Raw genomic sequence first — 11,324 nt, 5'->3', positions numbered from 1 at the left:
CCACAGAGTTGATGTGATCAGTGAAATGTTGGACTTCCTGGGCCATGTGATGTGAGTATCAGTCACATGGAGGCAGGGTTTAAAAGCCTGAATTTTGCCTGAAACTCTCAGACTGAAGAAGTCTCTTGGAGGAGAGACGAAACATTTCATTAGAGAAGAACCCGTCCAGAAGACCTATACAATTTTTTTCTTTTTGATTTTTTACCTGGATTACTGATCAGGACATCTCTGGTAGTGGCTCACGGTTTAGCTATGTTTAAACTTAAAATTTTTTTTTGGGGAAATGGCATCAAATTTCCCCAGGAGGTTGTAACAATGACCCAGGATACGGTCATTGTCCTCACATGAAATGAGTATTTTTTTTTTTACCAAGCTAAGATGCTAGGTAAAAAGTGATACAGAGGGCTGAGTTTGCCCGGAAAAAAGTGCAGCCATGGATGTCTGCTCCAGAAGTTTTATTGGAGGGAAAAGTCCAACACAGGACCACCTGGACCCCATCACTGTACTTTGTCTCTGAACAGGTACAGTACAACTTTTTATAATGTTTTTACTGTAGCCTGCTGGTAGATTTACTTTTGTAGCATCCATGCTAGCCTCAAATAGCGTTCTACTGTAGTCAGTCACACATACGGTAATAAATAGGGGTGCACCAAAAAATTGATTCACACCAGAATTGTGATTCTCATTTACAATTCAGAATTGATTTAAAATGCCCCATAATTGGTAAAAGTAAATAAATAAATAAAGCAACTCCAATGGCTGTCAGCCGTAATTTTGTAACYATGTGGGATCTCCTGATGTCACCACACAGCCAGTTATGGAACGCATGCATGCGCAGAAAAGAAACTACAAAAAAATGGAGGAAAGGGATTCATCCTGTCCCGTAGATTTGGGCTCAGTTTGTTTTTTGCTGAATGAGTGAGTTTGACTTGAGCTTCACTGTGTGCAAGCTTTGCAAAATGAAGATGAACCCGACACAGGGGCTCACATGATCCGCTTTGAATAAAAAAATCCATTTTAAATCGAATCGTGGCCCAAAAATCAGGATTGAATCGTGAAATAGTAAAAGATTTCCACCCCGTAAGTGAGAATATTACTACTTACATCAATTTTAAACATCAACTGAACTTTCCTGTATTTTCTSAAGTCGATGTGTCAAAATTAGCTTTAAGAACATCTTTTTCTGGTACGACATCAACACAGACTCTCAGATGTAGATATTAAGATATTATGTRTTAATAACCTTTCCACAGAACTGCACYGCTAAAGGTCTGAACTATCCCTTTTAGGATGACGTAACATGCTCTGTTAGAATCAGCTCTCTGCAGTGTTTTCAGGGAAGCCAGCTGCTGTCACACAGTGGAAGTAGTGGAAAACYAAACTCTTGTGGTAATGACGGCTCTCACCAGCCGGCTCCTCCAGTCAGTGTTTTCACACTGGATCAATAAATGTGTCAACTTCTCTCTGAGTGGAGCCCATTTCATGTTGGTCCAGTCATTGAGTGGAAAACACAAACAACCTCGGGTTTCATCAATGTCTTGATCAAAAGGGGAGCGACTGGAAAAGAAACTCTCAGACGGATAATAATCTGAATACATGTATATATTTTCTGGGGGAAAAATAACATTTTCTTTAAATTTTGTGTTTAAACTAAATTAATATATTAAAAATTGATTTAACCTGCTTAGTAAAGAAAAAYAACAACTGCTGAGCCACAAGGAGCCTGCAAAAACATACTGTTCAGCCTTGATTTGAGATTTTTTCTTCAGAAAAAAAAWTTCTTTATAAAGCTGATCAGTAGATGTTTCTGAGTTCATGTTACTGTTACTTCAGCAAGTCAGATATAGCTCAGTAGCCATTCTGGAATGAATGTGATTATCTTAAACTGAAAATGATTAGATATTTGAGGAAAAGGCCCAAAGGCTGCGTAAATGAAGAGTCAGCCCGTTTCTTTCGGCCTTTATTAGAGTTTAGCCAACCAGAAATGGAATAAGATAACACTAACTTTTAATCAGTGGAAAGCATCAAAATTTTTGTTGATTTAGTGCCTTTTTAAGCCAATTGTTTTTTTAAGTTTACTGTTACTTATATTGTAAATGTATTTTAAATGTTTTTAAATATCCTGTTTCATTTCTGTCATGTTTTACAGCTTCCACTGACCCTGCTCATTAAGAGAAGAGTCATGTGAGGTTTTCCCTGACCTAATATGGACTTGGAACGATGTGATTTGTTCCACACTTTACACTCAAAAAGGGGGGCATGGAAAAGGCTTGAGAATGATTTATGAGTTAGTTCTAGGCTTGGAAAAGTAACCAACATATTTATAGTTTAAGTACCGTGTTTGCCAGAGACACAGTGTACCTGAATGGTGTGTTTTGGTCAGTAGATGTTTGCCACTGGCCATCTGTTCAGCTTGAAAATGGTGAGAAAAAAAAACCCCAATGAACTCATTTTGCCATGTACACATTTTGTGTGTTTTCGTTGTGTGACCTGAAAACCCTGCACCAGCGCGTCCCCATGGAAATTACCGAGACTTCTGGGGGCATGTTTGTTTACAGGAAACATGGATAGAAATGGAGACCAGGGACTGTGTGACAGTTGATGACAAATGCTGAAAATTAAGTTTTCTACCTGAGGCTAAGATGTGGCTTAGATCTGCAAAATATCAAACACAGGTGAGATTAAATTTAAAAAGCAGGCGCTCCACTTTTAAAGCCATCTTGAAACCAAATCTTAACATGCAAAAGTATGAAGAATGGATTAAAGACTTATCTTTACCTAAAGTTGTAATTGTGGTATTTAGTTTAAAACTCACGGTAGAAACCTTAAATTAAAGTAGCATTGCTTCACAAAGACGACATGCTGTTTTTAAGTTTAAAACCCCTAAGCRTTTTCATTTGTATACAGCCTCTGGACAGAACTTTTTCTAAACATTATGTTTGGCTATAGAAGGAAAACTGACAGCGTTGACATCGAAAAAGAGATTTGGGATTAAAAAAAATAAAGTGACATTAAATAAACTTATAATACTGACATTACGCTGCAGCTTTTGTTTSAATGAGACTAGCTTTCAATGCCAATGCAGAAGTTAGTTATGATGTCACTGCAATTTGTCACTGTATTTTTTTATTTTTTGCATTGGTGAGCAGGGGCAAAGCCAAAGGGGTGATTAGGGTGGCAAATGCCGGCCGCCCCTGGGAYCTGATTGGCCACCCCAGGTGCCATGCCCCAAATATATGACAAGTGGGCTGGGGATTGCATGTGGCTATAAGAGAGGGTCATTTACAGCAAAAACAGTAAATATGTATTTAGTATTTATTCGTTTCATTAATAAAAACACACTACATACAACAAAACAATGGAAATCAAATAAAATGAAAGGCAGCAGAAGAAAAATATCTTATATCTGCTCCTATTTACAACAAAAAATATATATTAATTTCAAACAATAAGCCAAATAAAACAAAAATAAAAATTCAACTCCTCAAACAGTAACTCATGCAAATACAAATTAAACAATTTCATATTTCTTTAACAATTTTGCTTTAATAATTATTTAAAGGAATTAATTGATCCAATGCTTTTATAATCTTTTTCCAGATTATTCTATAGTCTTATACCTTTTACTGAAGTGCATCTGTCCTTCAAATTCGTTCGAATTTTTGGTTTATATAATTTTGGTTTAGAAATATCTGTCAAGCCGATGTATTATCTGGTGTAGAGGGAAACTATCGGTGTATAAAGAAAACGTTTCTAAACCAATGAATTAATATAAAAACTTCCACCACACTAAATTTCAGCTCAATGGGCCTCATGCAAGAACATGTTCGTATTCTTATCCTAAATTTCTCTTACTTTTGTTCGTACAAAGGGTTCGTACGAACATGTCACGTCAGATTCAACAAACTCTTCTATCTTCAGGAAAAGTGTGTAAATGAACTGCGTAATTTACACCTGTTTGTATCCAGCTGCTCGTGCACGCGAGAGATTACCACAATTACCACCCCAAAAACACCATATAAGGCTATGATTCCTGCCTCAGATATCAGGTAGTGTCCATTCATGAAAATGACAGCGGGCCAAATGTGGCCCACGGGCCTTGTGTTTGACACATGTGCACTAAGAAGTTTCACACATTATTTAAACTCCTTGAAATTAAATTTTATCTTCAAGTACACTTTTTATTTTTTTTTCTTTTCTTGCCCATTGGATCAACTCCCCACTGTTGGTTTCCATCTGGATAAAGCACTCAGCTTAAACACACCAACAGAAACTCCAGGCTCACAGTCTGCAGCATCTCCGAGCACTGAAACAGAACAACCTCTCTGACTGATAACCTGTTGAGTTTTTGCCTCGTTTCAGAGCTTATTTAAGCTCGAAGCRTTTCTCACCTGAGTCTGTTAGCCTGACGGACGCAGGGTAATAAGATAATCTGACTATCACTGTTTTTCTCGAGCGAAGCTGCTGCAGAAACTGTTAAGATCTCGAGTTAATGGTAACTCTTTCCGATGGGAGCGCCTGGCATTGATAGATGAGAGCAATTGAGCTCCAGTGCAGGCTAATTAGTGGCGATGATGATGCACTCTGCTGGTCCTAAAGTCTTTACAGACGAGGCGTCGCCTGTCCATCATCATTATTATTACCCACCTTTATACTTTAAGTAAGGAAATCTCACATTTCTCTGGACTTTAGTGCACACAGTGTGCTTGGCACACAGTCCCCGTCYATCACCGTCAGTCATTGAGAAAACGCTCAGCCACACATGAAACTATAGGGTCATAATGTTGTGTCACAGAGGTGGACACCTTCCCCTTAATTCGCCGTTATTTCTCTTCTCCGGCTTGTTCTGTCTCTCCTCTTCTCCTCCTCCTTTTCCGCTCGGGCCAATCAGGCCCCACCTCCATGGCAACCGTCAGCGAGGGTAAAACATCCACAGATGGTGTGGAGTAGAGTGAGCAGCAGGCGCACTACAAGATCCAGTGTGGGAGTGTTTGTTTGTGAGAGACAGGAGAGGGAGAGATCCAACAGGGTAGTTTCTAGTAGCTCAGAAGAAGGAAGAGAAAAAAAAGTGTTTACACTGAGGAATTGCAGGGAAAAGTGACAAGAGGAGGTRCAAGTGCAGGTGGAAAAATAAAGGAAAGTCAGTTTATTGGAAATAGCCGGGAAACGGAGATTAATGACCTGACAAAAGCCCGCGCGACRTCCCCCATGGAGCAAGAGAGTCTGTCCACTCACTGACGAGCATCTCTCCACGAGGTCCACGCTGACACAGCCAGAAGTGTGGAGGAGACGAGACAACACCTGCCCCTTTCTGTGGCGCTCCATCAAACTGTCTCCCCACTCCACCCCACCCCTGAATTTTTCATTTTTAAAACTTTGAGCTCTTGCTTTGAGCACTGACACCTTTCAGGAATCCCTCTCCCCGAGGAGCAAAGATGAGCTGCAGGAAGAGGTGCAAGCGTGAGATCTTCAGATTCGCACAGTACCTGTTCAGACTCATCACAGGCACGCTCAACACCGGTAAGACTTCCAGTGTCTGTGTGCGCTCCTCTTTTTTATTTTTAAACCTCCTGAGGCTTTTACACCCAGTGTTCTCTTCTCTGTGATGTTTTTTTTAGTTAGGATTGAGCAGGTAATACAATATTATCTGTGTTTTATCTGTCATCTATGAGACAGTGGGAGAATAAAATGAAATGTAAAGGACAAACGTTAACAGTGGTGAAAAAAGTTTATTCCATGCACTTTATGTACATCAGATTTTGACTTTAAAGAGCCTACGGTGCCAGACGTTTGTATCAGTTTTATATTCATTCAGTGGCTTTAAAAGAAGCTGGTCTAAAGAAAAAGTTGTTAAATATTGTTCCTCATCATTTTTTCCTGCTGGTATCATGCAGCAAAGAGCAAGAGATGCCTCTCGGTTTTGAGCCTTTCTAATAAAACCAGCTAAAAATGAGTGGATATAACGAGATTAAATGTAGATTAAGAAGGATTACCTTTTCAAGGCATCTATGAGATTCTAAAGGTTAGAAGCAGGAGTGTTCAGTGGTTTTTACACATTATACAGAATTGTTCAGATCTATAATCTAGACCAGAGCTGCCCAAAGTGGGGCCCGCGGGCCATAAATGGCTCACGTATGCCATTTGTTTTGGCCCACCAGCAGTTGTTCAGACTACTAGGTTGTAATCTGTTTTATGTAGAAACACTATATTTTCATTTTATCATTCTGACCATTGATCCAACTGGGGCTGTGGTGCAGATAGTCTTAACTCATGGTATGTAATTTATCTTTATATTGTATTATGTTATATTAATATATTATATATGTTATTATATATTATATTATTGAATTAAGATTAATCATAAAATACAAGTAACTACAAGAGACATTTAGATTAGAATTAAGCACACACCTAGATTTGCACACTATTTAAAATCACAAATACTAAAGTTTTAATTTATGAAAAGTCCAATGAGCCTTTTCTGCCTGAGCATACATCAGATTTTCTCCGTGTCCATGAGCTAAAAAAAATGGAACCCTGACTAGGTGTAATATCAGTCGTTACTTAAACATTTACTTCAACCATAAAACAAAGACCGTAAAACTGTAGGCTTAGGTTTTATACATTACAAAAAATACATATTGTCAACTGGATGGCCACATTTAACGCTACAAAGCATGCCAATGATGACATCTGCTAGGTGTTCTGGTGCAAGATAGCTAGCGAGCTCTATTCACCGGTTAATTTTGGACAATATCTGACAATCAGCACTTTTAAATGAAGCCAGAGTGTGCTGACAGAGCTTCACAGAGAGGAGGAAGAAAGAACTCAACCTCAAACTGAAAATGATGGAGGACAGCAGAGCTGCTGCATGGAAGAACCTCAGCTTAGCCTGTTAGCGCCCGAGCTAATACACATATAGGCAATATATCGTCAGTTCCAGAGCCAACATTATTATCTTGAGAAATAACAATATATTTATATGATGTGTATGTTTTAGCTTGGGTGCTAACATAAAAGCTAACAGGCTAAGCTGACATTCTTCCATGAAGCATAAAGCTTTGCAGTTTTGATAAAATTTTGCCCTCCGTGTAACAATATTTTTTKAAAAATGTATAAAAACTAAACAGCCTACAGTATTTTTGCAGTCTGTGTTTTACAAGGTAATTATTTATCAAATGATGACTAATCTTAYAAGTACTGGGGGTGAACTTTTGTGTACTGGTGTGACTAACAGCAACATACTCCCTTCTAATGTGTGTTTTTCTGTTTTTCTTTTCATTAGCTAAGTTGTTTGCCAGGCTGCATAGTGTGAAGCCTTGTAGAGTTTTATAAATATGTTGGAATAAAATGTGGTTTAGAATAAGATTTAACATTTTCACAATAGACTTCTGGCATTTGAGTTTTTTGTCCCATTGATTTAATGAGGAAATTTAAGCTTTTCGCTTAAACATTTTGACATCAGGTCCATTGGAAAGGTTATGAACAATTATCTTACCTGTTGTAGACAGCTATTTAAAAGACCTCAGTTTGAATGACTTTAAGCTCTTCAATCTAGTCCAATWAAACAGTTTCTTTTTAAACTTGGCTTATTATAAAAAGCTGTCTACAACAGGTAAGAACTGCTCATAAAATAGCTTCAAAAGATTTGAACTCTCCCTTTAAGCTGATTTGCATCACCATGGCCTATTTCTTTCAGTCTCCTTGACCTTAGAGATGCTGTGAAGAAGTGGGGAGGACGAAGAGCAGCCTCATCAGTGGACTGTGCTATAAAAGGAGTTCATGATTTCATCTTTCCTTTCATGTCACTCATATAGRCTTGTGGGTATTGGCAAGCTTTTGTATTTGCCCGTAAATAGTTTTTATAGCCACCAGCAAGTCGTTTAGTTCAGATTGAAATCCCCATTGTGTGATTAAATGATTCGTGTGCATGTTCAGGAGTCATTTTTCGAAATGCCTTCAATGCTGTGGTTAATAAAATGTAAAATTGCTTTGTACAGGTTTTGTGCAATATCATGCTTGGTTGTCCGTTTCCATACCTATTAATTATTGATCATGTTAAATATGAGACYGGACTTCATTTCCTTTGGGAAAAACTCAGCTCAATATATGAACTGGAAAAATAAACTCTTTCTGGGGGTTTGTGTTTCCTCATAAGACAATCCAATACGTATCCAGTTTCATTGGGTACATTGTGTTATTGGACAACACATTCTCATAAAACAATGATTTGGTTTGATGCAATGCAGTTTAACATAGTTTCTAACACTTGTTTCAAATGTTGATTTTAATTTTCTACTCTACTAAGGAGCAGGGTAATAAGTTGCATTAGTGACCTTCAWAGAGATATCTAACAAAGGAGATAAGTGCGTACAAACAGAAACCTTGATTCTGAGACATTTGTTTTTTGTGGTCTTATCAACAGTTCTCCAGACTTTCAGAAAGTCTTAAAGTTTTTTGTTGGACTTAAGTTGCTTTTTGATACCCTTTTTGTCCAGTTCTTATTTTTTTTCTTAAAAATCAAGTTTAAAATGGGTTCCTGGCTAAGTTATGTTGTTGGTTCATTATTTTGAATTTAAGAGCATCTTTTATGCCCAAATAATTCATAGGTCAAAGTTAAACATCTTGGCAAACAAGCAAAAAATGATGAAGCACGTCACTTAAGATGTGAAAATCTGTCAGTCTAAAAGAAAATTTTGAAAAGGCCTTCAGACATTTTCAATCATAATCYCTTTAAAACGTTAAAATCTGACTTCTTGGAAACAAAATACAAAGAAATGAAAGATGACTCGGTCAATGCAGTACTGTTTATCCAACAATGACTAACTGATTAGTTTAAGCAGATAAATATTGTTGCAGTTTTTCACAGAAAAAAATGAACTTTGAAGCAACCAGCTGTTTTCAAAACTGTTTTCCATCAGAAACATTTACGTCTTTTGTGTGGATGGAGCCATCAAATAAACATATCAGTGCTCAGCATTAATCTTCGACACTTCYATGAAAAAGTCATGATGTATTTCATTTTAAAACTCATTACCTCTCATTTAGTAGACCATTTCGATTTGTGTTTGTACATCTGCAAACACCTCATAATATCTTTTAATTTTCCCCAGTCTGAGGTGCTGATGGTTATAAATGGAGTTTGACCAGAGCAGCACTGGCATGGTAGTGTTGGGGTGACCAGGGGACGACGATAATAGATGGAGTCAGTTAGCAGGCCAGAAGATTGTAATTGCACTGTTCACTGTCCTAGAACAGCCCAATCACTTCATTGATTTTTTTCTTTTAAGTTCCCAAGACCAGGACATACACAAACACACACGTTAGATTTTGTTGTGCTGCCATGAACAGGTTCAGTTTTTACAGGCGTTTGAACAAAACGTGCGTTAAAGATCCATGTTTAACATTAACGTTCATGTAACTGAGCACGCACAGCACTTATCCTGTCTCTGATATGAAATCGTGAAGAAAATCCATTGAAGTCATTTGTTGATCAAAACAGACCTTGCGTTTTGAAAAAGGAACTGGTTAACCAAGTCAGCGGGCCGTCATTGGTATTCACACCATCGCTGCAGCACAGCAGGTCGTGAATTTTCTGAATGTAGACTGAGGGGAGAGCGGGAAAAAAGGAGGGGAAACAAATTACAGACGAGCAAGTTCTTCAGATATGAATCCAAACAGCACTGTCAGCATATATTTGCTCATGTATAAAAGGCAGGAAAAGTTATTGGGTGCACAAACTAAGAAATTGTCATCTCCTCCAACCTCTGCAACACAAAGTCGAAGCTGGGGCAGCGACTCATACACCCAGGATCATGTAGATCTCTTAAAGCGGTGCTGTTTATGCTGCCGACTTATTTCCACTGTCTGCTTTATAATCAATACTTGAGCAATCAAATACTTTAAGCATGTCTTTTCACAGGTCCACCATTTGGGCTTTGGTCAGTGTGATCTGTTTTGTGAAGCTTCCCCACATCATCAGTTCATTTCCTCCCAGAGAGTCTGGCTGTCAGACATCCCAACATCTGCAATGCATCATTTCTTTCCCCTCATCAGGGCAGACGTACGAGTTTGTAAGTGATTCCGGGCACATTGTTAGATATCTCAGGTCCTTTTTCTAACTTCAGCTGTTGGAAAATGATAGTTGTGAAGTCTATCCTCACTTCACAACCAGGACTTTGACAAGTCTTTACGGATTGCATTGATCCGTTAATTTATTCAACTCGTCACTGCAGTTGTTTGGAGCTCAGTGTGCCGGAATTAATTTGCTGGTTGTGTTTCTTTATAATTAAACAATGTTTGAGAGTTACAGTGTTGATGAGCTTCCAAATGCTTCCGCACTGGGTGCGGTGGCTTGCAGGAAATGCTAAACAAGCTTATTTTCCTTAGACCTCTACTCAAGATGTTGCGTTTATTGCTAAATCAGCTCAATTGGATTTTGTTTGTCCAAATTCTGCTGTTGGTGTGTGGTTTTTTTTTTCTTTCTGTTTTGTTCCATGAGTTGATTCAGACAGCTACAGCTTGTTGGCTTGATAAAAACTCACGTGCAAGTCTGTATGAATAGATTACAGATGCTATGAGGGAAAAATGGTGAAAGTTTTTGCTTTATCGAACTGCCATCAAGTTGTTGATGGGGATTATATGACTTCATGTTTCCACAGGTTGAAAAAGAGGCAAGTGTTTTTACTTTGACTTAAGTTGTCATAAAATAGAAACCTTTAATTATTGACCAAACAAATCAAACTAAATGTAGTTTCTTGATTTATTATCATGAACCATCTCCCACCCATGACAAACAGAAAGACCACTCAATGCCCTGTTGAGAAACAGCTACCTGTAACTTAAGAACAAAATAGAGAATGAAAGGAAAACCAAGGTTAAAGTTAATCCACCGATACATCAGATTCACTGTTTACATGGACATAAGAAATCAAAACAAGTGACCAATCAGAATATAATGCGTCATGTAAACCCCCTCAATCTGAATATTTTGATCTGATTCAGCTCGATTGAAATACATTTGTAATCAGAATGAGTGGGGTGGTTTATGCCGATTGATAATCTGAACAATGCACAAACACTTAATCTGATCGTGCTATTCTGGTTGTGGAAAACTGACTTGACTATATGTGCACCGTATATGAACCTAACGTAGTTTCACCCAGTGTTGTATAAAGTACCTCAAAGTGATACTTGAGTAAAAGTACAAGTATCTTATCATAAAAATACTTTGGTAAAAGTTAAAGTCTTCTCTAAAAATATTGCTTGAGTAAAAGACAAAGTATCTGTTATTTTTTGTACTTAAGTATTAAAAGTAAAAGTAC

General features: G+C 37.9%; 1 protein-coding gene across 3 annotated transcripts in view; it reads left to right on the top strand.

Annotated features, from left to right (window-relative positions):
• Positions 1-11,324, top strand: part of kcnip4a (potassium voltage-gated channel interacting protein 4a) — a 154,754-nt gene that overhangs the window by 35,125 nt on the left and 108,305 nt on the right. The window contains exon 1 of one of the 3 annotated variants that reach the window (XM_014004362.1): positions 4,966-5,520. The exons of the other annotated variants lie outside the window; for them this stretch is intronic. Within the exon in view, the coding sequence (XP_013859816.1) occupies positions 5,436-5,520 (85 nt within the window). The 5' untranslated portion in view covers positions 4,966-5,435. Of the gene's footprint in view, positions 1-4,965; positions 5,521-11,324 lie in introns of those variants that run through there. 3 annotated transcript variants of the gene reach the window in all.

This window comes from Austrofundulus limnaeus, unplaced genomic scaffold, assembly GCF_001266775.1.
Source record: "Austrofundulus limnaeus strain Quisiro unplaced genomic scaffold, Austrofundulus_limnaeus-1.0 Scaffold23, whole genome shotgun sequence".
In the NCBI taxonomy this organism is placed as follows: domain Eukaryota; kingdom Metazoa; phylum Chordata; class Actinopteri; order Cyprinodontiformes; family Rivulidae; genus Austrofundulus; species Austrofundulus limnaeus.
Note: the sequence above shows the minus strand (reverse complement) of the source record. Positions and strands in the feature narration are given on the sequence as shown.